Source organism: Leucoraja erinacea, chromosome 8 (assembly GCF_028641065.1).
Source record: "Leucoraja erinacea ecotype New England chromosome 8, Leri_hhj_1, whole genome shotgun sequence".
Taxonomy (NCBI): domain Eukaryota; kingdom Metazoa; phylum Chordata; class Chondrichthyes; order Rajiformes; family Rajidae; genus Leucoraja; species Leucoraja erinaceus.
Genome location: NC_073384.1, coordinates 27,254,598 through 27,271,297, shown reverse-complemented (window position 1 = coordinate 27,271,297; position 16,700 = coordinate 27,254,598). Strand labels below are relative to the sequence as shown.

Genomic DNA, 16,700 nt, shown 5'->3' with positions numbered 1-16,700 from the left:
CCGCCATTCAATATGATCATGGCTGATCATCCAACTCAGTATCCCGTACCTGCCTTCTCTCCATACCCCCTGATCCCTTTAGCCACAAGGGCCACATCTAACTCCCTCTTAAATATAGCCAATGAACTGGCCTCAACTACCCTCTGTGGCAGAGGGATTAGGTCATGCCAGATCTGCTTCTTAACATAATGTTAACAGAGGGGTTCTATAAATTTTAACTGCCTTGCCTGCCTCACAATAATCTATTCACAGTATAACAAATGTTACTTTTTTTATATATGTGTACATATTTTAAACAGAGTGGGGAAGAGTGTTCCAGGTTTTAGGAAACGTTCAACAGACTGGCGTGGATAAATCACCAAACTACACATCTTTCAGACTGGAACACCTGGAGGAAACCCACACAGTCACAGGGAGAACATGCAAACTCCACATTGACAGCACCAAGGTCAGTATCAAACCCGAAAATCTGGCGCTCGGAGGCAGCGGCTCTACCAGCTGTGCCACTGTCCTGTCCAGAGGGTCAAGGTTCAGGTAAACAGGTAGGAGCTGGCAAAACAAAACAGCTACCGGTCTATCCATGTGTGGGAAGGGGGTCATTTGCAAGTCGGCATCCCCCACCGCGTCCCACGCCATAGTCCAGGAAACGTGCACTGGTCACCCTACCTGCATTGGTCCTTTTCTTGGGCGACTTCAGGCTCCTGCAGCGGCCAGATACGGAGTTGCCGTTCTCGCTGGTGGAGTCCTGAGCAGAGGAGGCGCTGCCGGTGGCCTCGCTGTCCCTCATCATGCTCTCATAGCCACTGGAGCCACCGCTGTGGTAGAAGAGTGCGGTCTTTCCCATGGCAGGGGGCAGCTCCCCGCTCAGCACGCTGCTATTGTCGCTGGCGTGCCCGCTGCTGCAGCGGTGGGGCTTGCGGGGCGGTGTGATCTTGCTGTAGGGCGAGGGCAGGGCCTGCAGGGTGGGGGTTGCCTTGTCCGGCCCCTGCCCCTCTGTGCCGCCCCCCGGTGGCGGGCGGTGGGCCCGTGGGCCGGCGCTGCCCTGCAGCAGCTCGGAGATGCGGCCGTTGACGGCCCGGAGGGGCAATTTGGCCACTATGCTGGAGGTCCGGCCCTGCTTGCTGCTCAGGGACTGCGTAGACCACGACATGTTCTTAGAGTCGGAGGGCATGCTGGAGCTGCGGCCCACCGACTGCGGCAGTGACTTGGTGGAGAAGCTCAGCGTCTTGGTGCTGGAGGCAGACAGGCTCCGGGACTTAGGGCCGGCCAGCAGCAGCTTGCCCACGGCGGACATCTTGGAGGGGCTGGGCTTGGGGGAGGAGGCCGGGGCTGGGCCCGAGTGCGTGGGCGAGGAGGGGCCGGCCCGGTTCAGGCTGCGGCCGGCCCGCGGCATGGTGCTGTCTCTTCCGGTGCTGACCTTCGACCCCACGGATGTCAGGCTCCCCACCCTCTCCAGGGACAGGCAGTGGTACTGCCCGGCATACCTCCTGTTCAGGGAGTTGCCCCGGGAGCCGGCCAGCTCAAGCTTCCCGCTGCTCCACTTGCTGCCAATGTCTGTGCCAAGGGCCTTGGCCTTGCCCTGGGGGCTCCACTCATCTGGGGTGCTGGCCTGCCCAGGCCCGGCCGGGCTGGAAGGCACGTGCTGCGGGCTGGCTCTGTTCTTCTGGTCCAGGCTGGACTTGCGGACGGGTGGCAGGGGGGGCATGCCCTTGGGCCTGGGCAGCGCCCCTTGCTTCGGGGAACCCAGCTTCCTCTCCAGGGTGTTCCTGGGACTGCAAGGGGCCGAGGCCTGCGAGGGTGCGGCCGTGGTCTCCGTGCCCGGGCAGGGTGCCCTTGGGGCCTCGGGGTCATCATGGCGACAGGGCAAAGTGGGGGCCTGACTGGAGGGGGAGTCGAGGTTGGTCTCACAGCCGTCTGCCACGCGCCCGAGGTGATCCGGCCTGCCGGGACACTCTCTGGACTCCCCACTCTCCGCCCGGCCCCAGGCCTTATTCCGGTTCTGTGTCAGGCCCTCCGCCCCATGGCTCCTATCTGGATCGGCCTCTCTCTCATCTTCTTCCTCCTCCACTTCACGCTTCAGCCACGGATCCTCAAACTTCATCCCGCTCGAGGCCTGGTCGCCCGCTGTCTCAGCCTCATGGTGCTGGGTAGAGGGGGGTGCGGGGGCAAAATCCTGGGGCCTTTCGCCTTCGTGGGCCTGCTCGACTGGCTTCGGTTGGGTGCAGGGCTGGGCCAGTTCTTCGGCCTGGATGGGGAGGCTAGGGGATTTGGTGATGGGCAGAGTGGCCTTCCCCAGGGTGGATATGTTATTGTTGTGATTGGCGGCCACCTGGTAAAGGCTCCTGGTCTCGGAGTCCTCGTCCTGCAGGCCCAGGAACTTGTCGAGGATGGAGTACTTGCCGGCCCGCAGGTAGGCCAGGCACTCGTCGGGCAGCTCCCCCACCGCCGAGGGGTCGGCCAGAGCCTCGCCGAAGCCGCGGCTGTTCTGCGCCACAAAGCTGTGGGACGATTGCTCGCCGTCGCTCACCTCGCTCAGCCACGAGCTGATGGAGGAGCGTCGGCTGGCGGACACCAGCAGCCTCTGGTCCAGGCCCGGCTTGGGGAAGGGCAGGAACCGGGCTAGGCTGACCTCGGAGAGGGTGGCAGGGCCCGTCTCGCCCTCTGGGCCCTCGCTCATGCTGCTGATGGTGCTGGCGGGCCGGGAGCCCGAGGCCAGGGCCAGCAGGGAGCAGTCGCTGTCGAAGCTGATGATGCTGGTGGGCCTGCCCTCACCCAGGACCCCGCTGATGCTCAGCTCCTCCACCAGGGCGAAGACCAGCTCATCCTCCCTGCTCCGCTCCGGCTCATCCCGTGCTGGCCGCTCCCCGGCCTTCTTGGCCGCCTGAGGGCTCATTCCCACCGGTGCAGCCCGGATCTCAGGCTGTGGGGGAGGCGGGGCGGGGCTGGGCAGGGAACCTTTCTGAGTATATACCTTGCAGCGCTGGGAGGGGGAGTGTTGGGGCCTGTACTCCGCCGTCTTCGACAGGCTGGCCACGCCCAGCCGTGGTGAACCCATGGGCCTCGGCTTCGGCTCTGGGGCTCCGCCCACGTGCCAGGCCTCCTTGGCGTTCTGCCCTCTCGCCAGGCCTGGCTGGGGGGCACCAGTGGCAGGGGAAGGGGATGGGGAAGGGCCGGACGTGGTGGGTGTCGGTGAGGCCTGGGGCCCGGTCCACGCAGGCTCCTCGCTGCACTCATTGCCGTGCTGAGGGGGTGTGGGCTCAATCGCCTCCTCGTGCCGGGCGGGGGTCTCGGTGCTGGGCACGGTGGGGGTCTCCTCAAGGGGGAACTTGGTGGGCTCTTCGCTGCCATCGATGCACTCCAGCCTCTCCTGCAGCTCAGCGAAGGTGTTGCACTTCAGGCAGTCCCCCTCCGCCCCGGCCTCTGGCCCTGCCTCCTTCTTGCTCTTCTGCAGCGAGGGGATGATGGGGACAAAGTCCGGCGGGCCCTCGTTGTCGGTCAGCTCCTTGTCCGACAGGGCGGTGCCGTTGGGACCCACGTAGATCACCGTGTCGCACGACTGCTCGCTGCTGGACGAGTAGTCAGCCTCACCCACCAGGTGCAAGAGGGGCAGCTCGGGGTCAGCACCAGGCCGCGGGTGGAAGGGCCGCAGCTGGGTGGGGCGCCGCATCCTCCCTTCCTCGCACGAGCTCTCACCCCCGGACGAACTGGAGGTGTACTGCAAAGAGAGAGAATGTCGGTCAGCATCTACGCCCAACACTCCCCACCCAACATCACAGTAAACCAGCAATCCCCTCCCTACAACATAGCTGGTGGCAGCAGGAGGGCATAATGTGGGCTCTCCAAGCCTGTCCCATTATTCACCCATCTTCTCCCCGAGCACGATTGACCTACATTCTCCCCAAAGCTCTTCATTCCCTATTTTCTTAGAAATCTATCATGTTTTGCATTAACACATGGATTACATGAGGGCAGAGGAGATTTGTTTAACTTGGTACAGATTCTGTGGGCTGGAGGGCCTGTTCCTGCGCTGTATTGTTCTATATTCTAACACAGTGACTGCCCACCACAGAACTACTCTGACTAAAGAAATTGTAGGTAGACAAAAGTGCTGGAGAATCTCAGCGGGTGAGGCAGCATCTCTGGAGCTAAGGAAATAGGCAACGTTTCGGGCCAAAACCCTTATTTAGACGGAGGTGAGGGTGGGGGGGGGGGGGGGAAGAAGAAAGGAGAGGTGGAGCCAGTGGGCTGAGGGAGAGCTGAGAAGGGGAGGAGAAAGTAAGGACTATCTGAAATTAGAGAAGTCAATGCTCATACCGCTGGGGTGCAAACTGCCCAAGCGAAATATGAGGTGGTCGAGGACAGAAAGGTCCTCCAATTTACGGTGGTCCTCACTCTGACCATGGAGGTGGCCGAGGACAGAAAGTTCGGATTCGGAATCGGAGAGGGGGGGGGGTTGAAGTGCTGAGCCACCGGGAGATCAGGTTGGTTATTGGAGAAGCGATCGTCAAGCCTACGCTTGGTCTCACCGAAGTAGGGCAGCTGACATCTAGAGCTGCGGATGCAATAGATGAGGTTGGAGGAGGTGCAGGTGAACCTCTACCACACCTGGAAAGACTGCTTGGGTCCTTGAATGGAGTCAAGGGGGGGGAAGTAAAGCGACAAATGTAGCATTTCTTGCGGTTGCAAGGGAAAGTGCCTGGAAAGGGGGTGATTCGGGTGAGAAGGGATGAATTGACCAGGGAGTTACGGAGGGAGTGGTCTCTGCGGAAAGCATACAGGGGAGGAGATGGGAAGATGTGGCAAGTAGTGGGGTCACATTGGATGTGGCAAAAATGACGGAGGATTATTTGTTGTACGTGACGGCTGGTGGGTTAAAAGGTCAGGACAAGGGGGACTCTGCCCTTGTTACGTGTGGTAGGATGGGGAGTGAGAGTCACGGGGTATAGAAGAGACCCTGATGAGAGCCTCATCTATGGTATAGGAGGGGAACCCCCGTTCCCTGAAGATACCCTGGAACACCTCATCCTGGGTGCAGATGCGGCGTAGAAGGTGGAATTGGAAGTAGGGGATGAAGTCCTTACAGGAAGCAGGATGGGAAGAGATTTAGTCCAGATAGCCATGGGAGTCAGTGGGTTTATAGTGGATGTAGGTCAGGAGTCTATCCCCTGCGATGGACATAGTGAGGTCAAGAAATGGTAGGGAAATGTCGGAAATGGTTCAGGTGTATTTGAGTGCCGGATGGAAGTTAGTGGTGAAATGGATGAAGTCAGTGAGTTGTGTGTGGGTGCAGGAGGTAGCACCAATGCAGTCGTCGATGTAGTTCGGGGATAGGGCCACTGTACTTCTCGAACAAGGATTGTTCAACGTACCCTACAAAGAGGCAGGCATAGCTAGGGCCCATGCGCGTGCCCATAGCTACGCCTTGTATTTGGAGAAAATGGGATATCAGTGGATAGCAGTATCAGTAGATCAGAACCCACTCATGGGTTCCAGAAATTCCAACTCATTGACTAAAGAAATCCCTGATCTTGCCAGTTCCGAGCAGCTTGCATCTGATCCGAGACAGTGGACTGACCATGGGAAATGTCTATCCTGCAGTCAGCCTGTCGAGCCCTGGAGGTTTCAATGGGATCTCTCACTCCACTAAACTCTGGAGGATACAGGTCTCATCCCTCACAGCAAACCTACCTCCTCTGGAGTCAGCTCGGTGAATAGTCACTGCACTCCCTCTGTGGTAAGTTCATCCCTTTTACAGGCATGGAGAGCAAAACTGAACACAGTACTCCAGGTGTGGTCTCACCACGGCTCTATGCAATGCAGTAAAACTACTCTAATCTAGGGAATTAGCCATAAAGAGAAATTGAAACAACTGGGATTGTTTCCTCTGGAGTGCCAGAGGGGAGACCTAATAGAACTACATAAAATTATGAGATATAGATAGGGTAGACAGAATATTTTTCCCAGGGTGAAAATATCAAAGACTACAGGGCATAGCTTTAAGGTGAGAAGGGGCAAGGTTTAAAGGGTATGTAGGGGGCATTTTTGTTTTACATAGAGAGTGGTGGGTGGTGCACCCTGCACAGTGGTGGTGGGGAGGGGGGTGGTGTGATGGTGTTGGCAGATATGAACATGGCATTTAAATGGGTTTTAGATAAGACATGGATATGCAGGGAATGGTGGGATACAGATAACAAGAAAGCAGACAGGATTATTTTAACTTGACACAGGCATCATGGGCCTAAGGGCCTGTTCTTCCTTGAAACATTTTCCTCTGAATATGGACGGTTCTCCTGAGGTCTTTGACTGAGGGAGACAGTCATGGCCTCAAACCCAATCCAGGGGAAGTAGGCTGGCTGAAGGAATGCTCTGTTTTCAGCGGGTACACCTTCCCATGAGATGCTGGGCACATCATTCTCCTCAAGAGCAGATTTCATGGAGCGTGGGATGGGATAAATGTCCAGGTAAACATTTGTCACCTGGTCATTTATCTCATGGCTCTTTGAGATCTTGAACTCCGCACATTCCACCAGCAGCTTCACTGCCTGTGGATAGTTCTGGGACATCTCGTAGTCATGATTATATTTGATGGTGACTGGGAGATAGATTGAGGGATTGGCCTGTCCTCCCGTACAAGCCACAAACTGTGCGAAGCAAATGGTCGTCACAGTAATCTGTGATCGGCAAAGAGATAGAAATTGGCCGGGTCTGCAGAGGGACCGCCCCCACACTTCTCCATAATGGTAACACCGAGCAGGCAGGGTCTCGGCCTACAGCCACATGTGAAAGGCAGGCACGTCTCACATCTCCTTCGGTACCACACTGCCTTCTGTGCAGCAGCTGCAGAACCTGCAGAGTCTACTCCTGCTCAGAGGAGACCAAATTAAACTGTGGTTTGTGCGGGACGTAAAGATAAATGTCTGCCATTTAAAGCAGCTCAGAAGACATTGATTTATTATACTACTAGATCACAAAGCATTTAGAGGTTGTTAAAAAGAAGGAAACCCATTATTTATTTTTGCAAGCTGATTCGCTAATTGTGCCTGCGGCAAGCACATAGCAATTTTTTTTTGTGAAGTGCTGGAAACAAGCAGGCCATTTGGCCCTAGTAGTTTATGCTGCACACAAGGCTCCCTCCATCTCATTCTGTAAGTGCACTGTATGTGCACCTGATCAACAAGGTCTGGCACAAGGGGAGCTTCAAACCTATCAGGTTTAACGCAATTATGTTCCTAACCATGGACAAGTGGACCTAGGCTGCTGTCAGACAAGGGAAGCAATTAAATGGTTCCCTACTGTGATCACTTGATCACAGTGGAGCCAAATTCAAACCTATTCTTCCCATTTTCGATGCAACACCGACACCCAGGGTGACTGGTCTCATACCCAAGATGAAAGGCCGGGAGCAAACTATCCCAATGGAACTGACTGTTGGAGGCAGACTACATTGCCACATACAGCCAAGCACTCATTCTTGTACAGTGTACACACCCAATAGAAGTTTAAGAAACATTTAGACAGGTACATGGATAGGACAGGTTTAGAGGGATATGGGGCAAATGCAGGCAGGTGGAACTAGTGTAAATGGGACATGTTGGCTGGTGTGAACAAATTGGGTTGAAGGGCCTGCTTCCCAATTGTAAGACTTTATGACTCTAAGGCCATTCCCCGTACAACACCCATTCGCAATCAAGCACCAATTGATCAGGTGCGCATGCAGTGCACTTACAGAGTGAGATGGAGGGAGCCTTGTGTGCAGCATAAACTACTACGGCCGAATGCCCCCGTGCAGCCAAGGATGAGTTCCTGTACAATACCCTGTACAACGATGACCATTTTCGATGCAACACCGACACCCAATCAAGGACCAGTTGCCGTACAAGAGCCACATACAACCAACAATGTACAACACCCACATACATACAATAACATCCACACACACAAGAATAGTTCCTATACTAACACACACACACAACGGCCATTTTCTCTACAACACCTATACAGAATCAAGGGCCAGTTCCTGTACAACAGCCACATGCAACCAGTGACTAGTTCCTGAACAAAAGACACACACAATCAAGGTCCACATCCTAATCCACCTCTGCTTGTGCTGCAGTTATTCTGGCCAAGATTTGACCACCACCTTGTGAGTGCAAGGCTCAGTGTGATCCAGAGTTGGCAAATGGGTAGAGTGGCAGTGATGATTATGGACAATGTGTCATCGGCAGTGAAAAGGGGAACTATTTAAAGACACTTCTGTCCACGTATGCAGGCCCATACGTGGACAGAAGCATCCTGCTGATGGCATCTGGATGGAGTTTCCCCTCCAACCTCGCTTTGCTTGGAGAATGAGAGGAAGAAGGCCATTCTGCCAGACAAATTCATGCCCGCATGAGCACGGCTGAAGTCCTCCTGTTGCATCCTCATTAAACTTGAGTCCCTCACTGCTCAACAATCTGAGTCTTCGGCACACACAATATCTGCTCCTAATCCACCTCTGGGGTAGAGAATTCCACGGATGCACATTCCTCCAGAGTGGAGACATTTTTCCTCGCTCAACTCCCCACCTATGCTCCGCAATTGCTGGGTGCTCTGTGCTTCGCGTGCCAGCTGTGCTTTCCGGGGCAGAATTCCTTTGTCCTTTTGGGATGGGGTAATTACAGGGTGAAGTGTGCTCTGTATGCCTTCAGCCTGAACTGGGTTACTCCTCTCCCCGGGGCAAGTATCAATTAATCACACAGAACCGTTGGTCCTTGTGCGTAGCCAGCTGCTCGATTCATCCCATGCAGATGTGCAGCTTCCCCCTCCCCACACCTGGGACACCTGGAACAAGATCAGGAAACACTCTGCACAGAGCGGGGGAGGGGGGGGGGGGAAATCATCTGGGCGCCCATCCCCACAGGTTGCTGGACTAGTCGGAGCTCCTGTGCCCAAAAGAGAGATATTTATTGGGTGAAGACCCGGGGCAAAGATGGGGGCCTGAATTTTGTGGAGCCACTGGCACCCATTAACCTCCGGTGAATGGAACACCATCACAGGCCCAAAGGGCCGAGTGGCCCACCCTCCATCGTGCTGAGTAATCGGTATAGAAGCTGGAATAGGACACGTGGCCAAACCAAATAAGATCAAATAGAACAAGTTGTCCTACAACTTTAGGCTGTGCACGCCAGGCGCAAGAAGATGATGTGGCCAAACGAGGCAGCCGACAGCTGAGGGTGAAGGAAATACGGGACAGCAAGGGGCAGTGTTGCAGGAGTGCTGCCAATAGATTCTCCCTGCCTGTCAGCACTAAACCTCAATGGCCAAAGTTTCAAGACTACATTGTCTGACACTGCTAAATTGCACAGCAAGTGCTGCTTACCAGAGTTGAGCATCTAGGTGGTGGAGGTTTTGGACAGATGTAGAAGCCTATGGAAACAGGGAATAGGTCAGGCAAAGCCCAGAGTCCATTTGTAGGTGCACTAGCTAACATCCATGGCTGGTACCTCTCCCTAGCACCTAGGACATCTAATGGACCTAGCGTTCAGGGCTTCCCCCACTCACTCAGTCACCTCTTTAACAAATAAATCTTTAAACCCACCCCCTCCTGTGTTTGGTAAATCCCACCAACCTTTGTTTTCTTCTTCTTCATTCGGAGCACTCTGGAGGCGATCTGGATGGTGGACAGGGTTTCGGAATAGTGGCTGGAGGAGGACGAGATGTGGGCAATCATGGTGGTCCGGCAGTTCAGGTTGCCCAGCGACTCCCGCAGCAGCATGGTCAGTTTGCTCTCCCTGAAACAGTGAAGCAACAACACAGCACATGACCACATGAACCATCACTGACCAGGCCCCCAAATCAGACAGAAACACTGGAGAGGATGTGGATGACGGTCTGAGGATTGTAATTACTAGCAAAGGCGAGTAGTGAGCTATTTGGGAGAGATAGCACACAAGCAGGCGCTTCGACAAGCATTTATTGACGCTAATCAGACTCAAACCCACATTATTCTCCCAGCAGTCTCATCAACTCGTTCCAGATTCTGCGACTCACCCGCACACTATGGACAATATACAGGGTCAACTAATCAACATCTTTGGGATGTGGGAGAAAACATGGGTCACAAGGAGAACATGCAGAGCCCACTCTGACAGTAGCGGAGGTCAGTACTGAGCCCAGCTATGGGGCAGCTGTTTCACAGGCTATTTGGGATTCTCCAGGAAAGAGAAGGGTTACAGGGTGACTCATTAGAAGTCATTAATTCAGGTCTTAGGAGCAGAATTAAGCCATTCGGCCCACCGTCTGCTCCGCCATTCAAAAATGGCTGATCTATCTTTCCTTCTCAACCCCATTCTCCTACCTTCCCCCGTAACCTTTGATACCCTTACTAACCAAGAACCTGTATAGGCTTGTGTAGACCAGTGGGCTGAAAGGTCTGACTCTATATTGGACCCTGTAATTCCTGGTAATGTGGATCCTTGCAGTCGGCCTGCTAGATTGAGAAGAAGCTGAGGCTGAAGGATTTGCACAGTGGCATAGCATGTAGAATCCATGCCTCACAGCGCCAGTGGCCCGGATTCAATCCTGACTGACTGAGTGGAGTTTGCATGTTCTCCCACTGGGGTGTCTCCCACATCCCACAAACATGTGGGTTGGTTGGGTAATTTGACGCTGTAAATTGCCTCAGTGTATACATGATGGTAGAATTTGGGCAGGTTGATGGGAATGTGGGGAGAATAAAATGGAATTAGCGAGTAGCATTCGTTTTTTATTGCATGCTGAATGACTTGGATGGCCAAAGGTCGTGTTGTATGTCTCCGTGAATCCACAATGTAACAGTGACCTCAGACCAAAAACACACCATTTAGAATATTGCTTGAATTTCATGGAACAGTTCAATATTTGGACATATTTCAAGTACACATTAAACACTGAGACTATGCAGTCTTTCTGTTGCATCTAGACATGTGTGGTTACCAGCAGCAAACAGACAGGGACACACTCAATACCAGATTCACTCCACTCACATCCGTATATCCTTGTGCACTTCCACAAGTTATTTTGGCAGAAATACCAATCATAAAGCTCTCTCAATGTCACAAGTATTTTGCAATTTTCTCAAATGTACAAGGCTTCTTGTCATGCCTGAAGTTTGTTTATTTCCAGCTGATTTGTTTCACGTGGGTCTGCAGTCACTCTCATAGACGTACATCTGCTGCCTACAAGATCTTTCCACATTGAATGGAACGCTGATTAATAAACAGCTAGTGTCTAGTTTCTGAGCTTTCCTTGGAACAATTGGTGTGTAGTTTCAAACTTAAATATGTAGGAAGGAACTGCAGATGTACATGGATCTCCGGACCAATCTACTGCGACCAATTTAATCTCTAACCACCAAATATTTCCACAAACTTTTTTTCCATTGCAAGTATCTCAGTCGATTTCAACCATTTCTCCAAACTTGTTAATATCCCTTCTGACTACTGGCCCTATCCTCCTGATTCAGATTCAGATTCAGATTCAATTTTAATTGTCATTGTCAGTGTACAGTACAGAGACAACAAAATGCATTTAGCATCTCCCTGGAAGAGCGACATAGCAAACAATTTGAATAAATAATAATAAGTGTCTGGGGGGGGGGGGTGGGGATTGGCAGTCACCGAGGTACGTTGTTGAGTAGAGTGAACAGCCGCCGGAAAGAAGCTGTTCCTGGACCTGCTGGTTCGGCAACGGAGAGACCTGTAGCGCCTCCCGGATGGTAGGAGGGTAAACAGTCCATGGTTGGGGTGAGAGCAGTCCTTCGCGATGCTGAGCGCCCTCCGCAGACAGCGCTTGCTTTGGACAGACTCAATGGAGGGGAGCGAGGAACCGGTGATGCGTTGAGCAATTTTCACCACCCTCTGCAATGCCTTCCGGTCGGAGACAGAGCAGTTGTCATACCATACTGTGATGCAGTTGGTAAGGATGCTCTCGATGGTGCAGCGGTAGAAGTTCACCAGGATCTGAGGAGATAGGATCTGATCAACACGTCCTCTTGCCCCATTGTGCTAACGAACATGCCCTCTGACCATATCTTGTTCTTTAACCACTGTTTCTGTCCTGCTGACTGACATACTGTTTGTTATATGCATTAAATGGTAGAGTTATGTGTGGGATGGAGCTGCAGACTGATCTGGATGACAATATAGTTAACGTTACTGGTAACTTTGCTGATGACAACAAAATGGTGGTTTAGTTGATAATGAGGAAAGATATCTAAGTTTGGAAAAGGATCATGATCAGTTGGGAAAGAGGGCAAAGGAATAGCAAATGGAATTTAGATCTAGCAGCTGTAAGTTGCTGCACTTTGGAATATCATACCAGCACAGGACTTTCACAGTAAATGGTGGACCCCCAGAGAGTGTTGCAGAAAAGGGAGATCTGGGAGTACAGGTGCATGGTCCTCAACATCAATAACCTGGCCCTCAACATCAGCAAAACCAAGGAACTGATTGTGGACTTTGGAAGGAGTAGGATGGGGACCCACAGTCCCGTTTATATCAATGATGGTTGAAAGGGTCAAGAGCTTCAAATTCCTGGACGTGCACATCTCTGACGATCTTTCCTGGTCCGAGAACACTGATGCAATTATTAAGAAAGCACATCAGCGCTTCTACTTCCTGAGAAGATTACGGAGAGTCAGTTTGCCATGGAGGGCTCTAACTTCTACAGGTGCACAGTATAGAGCATGCTGACCGGTTGCATCATGGCTTGGTTTGGCAATTTGAGCGCCCTGGAGAGGAAAAGACTACAAAAAGTAGTAAACACTGCCCAGTCCATCATCGGCTCTGACCTCCCTTCCATCGAGGGGATCTATCGCAGTCGCTGCCTCAAAAAGGCTGGCAGTATTACCAAGGACCCACATCATCCTGGCCACACACTCATCTCCCCACTACCTTCAGGTAGAAGGTACAGGAGCCTGAAGACTGCAACGACAAGGTTCAGGAATAGCTACTTCCCCACAGCCATCAGGCTATTAAACTTGGCTCGGACAAAACTCTGAACATTAATAGCCCATTATCTGTTTATTTGAACTTTATCCGTTTATTTATTCGTGTGTGTATATATTTATATAATGGTATATGGACACACTGATCTGTTCTGTAGTCATGCCTACTTTGTTCTGTTGTGCTGAAGAATTTCATTGTCCTATCAGATAATAAACTCTCTTGAATCTTGAATCTTGGTTCCCTAAAAATAGCGAGTCAAGTGATGGTGTGGTGAGGGTGACATTCGGCATTGTGAAAATAATGCAAAAGTTAGGACCTCATGACGCAGCTGTACAAGTTATTGGTGAGACGACACTTGGAGTACTGTGTGCAGTTCTGGTCACCCAGTAGGCAGTCATGAATTTGGAAAGCATGCGGAAGAGATTCACCAGAATGGTAGCTGAGTGTCTGGGCTAGAATTATAGGGAGAGGTTGGAAAGGCCGGGATTTTTTCTTTGGTGTTTAAGAGGCTGAGGAGTGACCTTATTGATGTGTATAAGACCATGAGAGCCATTGATAAAAGTGAACAGTCTTTTTCCTATGATAGACAATTCTACAACTAGACGGAGACTTAAGATGAGGGAGGAGATATTTAAGAAAGATCTCGGGAGCAGTCTGTTCACTCAGATGTAATCTGTGTCTGAAATGAGTTGCCAAAGGAATTTACAGAAGCAGATACAATTATGACATAAAAAAACTCTTGGACGGATATATGGATAGGAAGGGTTTAGAGGGCTATGGATCAGGAAGTTCTCAAATTGTTAGATAGCCTTTTATTGTCATTCAGACTGAAATCTGAACGAAATTGCAGCAGTCATACATATAATACCATACAATAAAACAACAATAAACACACATTAACATCCACCACAGTGAGTCCACCCAGCATCTCCTCACTGTGATGGAGGCAAAAGTCTTAGGTCGCAGTCTCTTCCCTCCTCTTCTCCCTCTGCGCTGGGGCGATACCCCCACCCCCGCCTCCTGCGGGCGATGTTAAGAACAGTCCCGCGGCTCAAACAACGCGGCCCGGGGTGGTTGAAGCTGCCGCCCACCAGTCCTGCAGAAGCAGCTGCTGGCCCGCGGCCGAACCCCGGACTCAGGCCACCGCCGCCAGAACACCGTCCCAGCCACCCTCACGTGAGTACTGTGTCGTCTTCAGCCTCGGGCTGGGCCGCCCCGACTTGGGCGCCGAACCTCCCCCGGACCGTGCCCCCCCGACTTGGGCGTCGCTTCTCCCTCGGGCTGGGCCGCCCCGACTTGGGCGCCGAACCTCCCCCGGACCGTGCCGCCCCGACTTGGGCGTCGCTTCTCCCCCCGGACCGGGCTGCCCCGACTTGGGCGTCGCTTCTCCCCCCGGACCGGGCCGCCCCGACTTGGGCGTCGCTTCTTCCCCGGGCTGGGCCGCCCTGACTTGGGCGCCGAACCTCCCTCGGGCTGCCAGCGCCGCACCTTCCCGAGCTCGGCCGCTCCGACAGGAGCCTCGTTCCACCCTCGGGCTGGCCGCCCTCACGGGAGCGTCCCAACCTCTTCCAGCCCTGAGCCGGACCACCCTCACGGGAGCGAGCTCAGAGCGAGTCCTGGCGGGCTCTGCCTCCGGAGCCTCGAGGTCGTCAGCTCCATTAGGCCTCAGCGCAGACGGAGGCAGAGAAGGGGAATACGACAAAAAGGTCGTATTCCCCCGCAGAGAGAGACTGCAAACCCCGTTTCAACCCCCCCCCCCCAAAACACAAGCTAAAACCAAAAAACTAAACTAACCAAACAAAATAAACAACATAAAAAACACAAAGACAACGGGACCGCCGGTAAGCCGCTGCAGCCAGAGCCGCGCCGCCACTCCGAATGAGGTTTGAAGGAGAAAATACTTTTGGCCTGGGTGTTCCACCTCTTCTCTGGCCTCTCCCAGGGGTTATATGGTTTTGCAGCCAATGCACCTTGATTGCATTGTGGTGACTACTGCACTGATGAAGCCAATGTCTTGTTGTAATCACACCTACACCGGCAGCCAAGTCTCCCGTTCATGTGCACCAGAATTTCCTCCTTACACTTCTCCGTAATTTCTCCTTCAAACCTCATCTCTTTCATCAGACTCACAGAGGTATACAAAATCATGAGAGGGACAGATCAGGTAGACACACGGAGCCTCTTGCCTAGAGTAGGGGAATCGAGAACCAGAGGACCATAGGATAAGCTGAGCGGGGAAAGCTACAATAGGGACCTGGCCAGTAACTTTTTCACACAAAGGGCGTTGGGTGTATGGAACGAGCTGCCGGAGGAGGAGGTTGAGCCAGGTACTAGTGCAATGTTTAAGACACATTTAAACAAGTACATGGACAGGACTGGTTTATAGGGATATGAGCCAAACGCAGACAGGTGGCATTAGTGTAGATAGAACATGTTGGTCAGTGTGGGAAAGTTAGGCCAAAAGGCCTGTTTCCATGCTGTAAGACTCTATGACTTCTGCCCCAATATCTTTTTATATGTTTTTTTTGTGAGAGAGCGTTAGTAAACTGTGTTGGAAAACAGCTGACATTGTTCTACCTTAACCGCTACCATCTCACTCGCCTCCATTCTGGAAGGCCCTATATTAGGCCCTGTAAATACTGCACAGGAAACTGTTAAACATCAAAATGAGTCCAATAAGGAGGTGAGAGCAGGCAGTCTAACAGCACAACCCAGTGCGGAGCTCGCTGGCTGTGAATGAGAAACAGGATACAAGATGAATGAAATAGCCCTTGATCTGTGTTTTCATAAACATCCCCTTTGGTTAAGGTCCCTTCTCTTTTACAGAGCCGGTAAAGCAACCAATAACTACCATTAGGGGAAGGCACCAACCTGAGACAGATGGCTTGTCCAAAGTAAATAAACAACAACTTCAGTTATAACAGCACCACGCTGACTTTTGTGCCTGGTTGAAGTTTTATATCCAACTGAGCATATTATTTAAAAAGAGTTGCATTTCCAGGGCATTTCTTTGGTAATCTAAAGCAATGTACAACAATTAAGAGTAATTGAGTCGGGTAGCACTTAAATGTTCCAGCTAGCAACACCAATCTACACTAATTCTAAGCCATGGTGTTTCAAGTTCTTAAATCTTTTGCAGAGTATTAGCCCCTCATCAATGAGTTCCAGATTCCAACCACACTCAAAGTGTAATGGGTTCAGTAACTCTAGGTCTAGGAACGTGGGTCTTGTAACCACAAAATAATATAATTGGTCTTGTAACCTCAATATAGTAAAACAAAAGGCACAAACTGCTGGAGTTGCTCTGCAGGTTGGTAGCATCCCTAGAAAACTTGAACATCTGTCTGAAGAAGGATCCCAACCCGAAACATCACCTCTCCATGTTTTCTCCAAGGATGTTGCCTGACCCGCTGAGTTATTCCAGCAATTTGTGTATTTTCCTTTTGTAAAGCAGCATCTGCAGTTCCTTGTTTCTACTCAACACTAGTGGGAGAGTCTAGGACTAGATTACATCAGCCTCAGAATTAAAGGGTTATTTTAGGCAGGAGATGGATACATTTCTTTAATCAGAGGGTGGTGAATCTATGAAATTCTTTACCACAGAGGCCAAGTCAGTGGATATTTGTAAGGCAGAGATAGATAGATTTTTGATTAGTACAGGTGTCAGAGGTTATGGGAAGAAGGCAGGAGAATGGGGTTAGGAGGAAGAGATAGATCAGCCATGATTGAATGGCA

The 16,700-nt window shown here is 51.9% G+C and overlaps 1 protein-coding gene across 1 annotated transcript in view; it reads right to left on the bottom strand.

Moving 5' to 3' along the window:
- Window positions 1-16,700, bottom strand: part of kif26ba (kinesin family member 26Ba) — a 254,658-nt gene that overhangs the window by 26,014 nt on the left and 211,944 nt on the right. The window contains exons 11-12 of the mRNA XM_055639279.1: window positions 9,608-9,770; window positions 667-3,715 (exon numbers count right to left, since the gene is read on the bottom strand). Coding sequence (XP_055495254.1) covers window positions 667-3,715; window positions 9,608-9,770 — 3,212 coding nt within the window. The remainder of the gene's footprint in view (window positions 1-666; window positions 3,716-9,607; window positions 9,771-16,700) is intronic.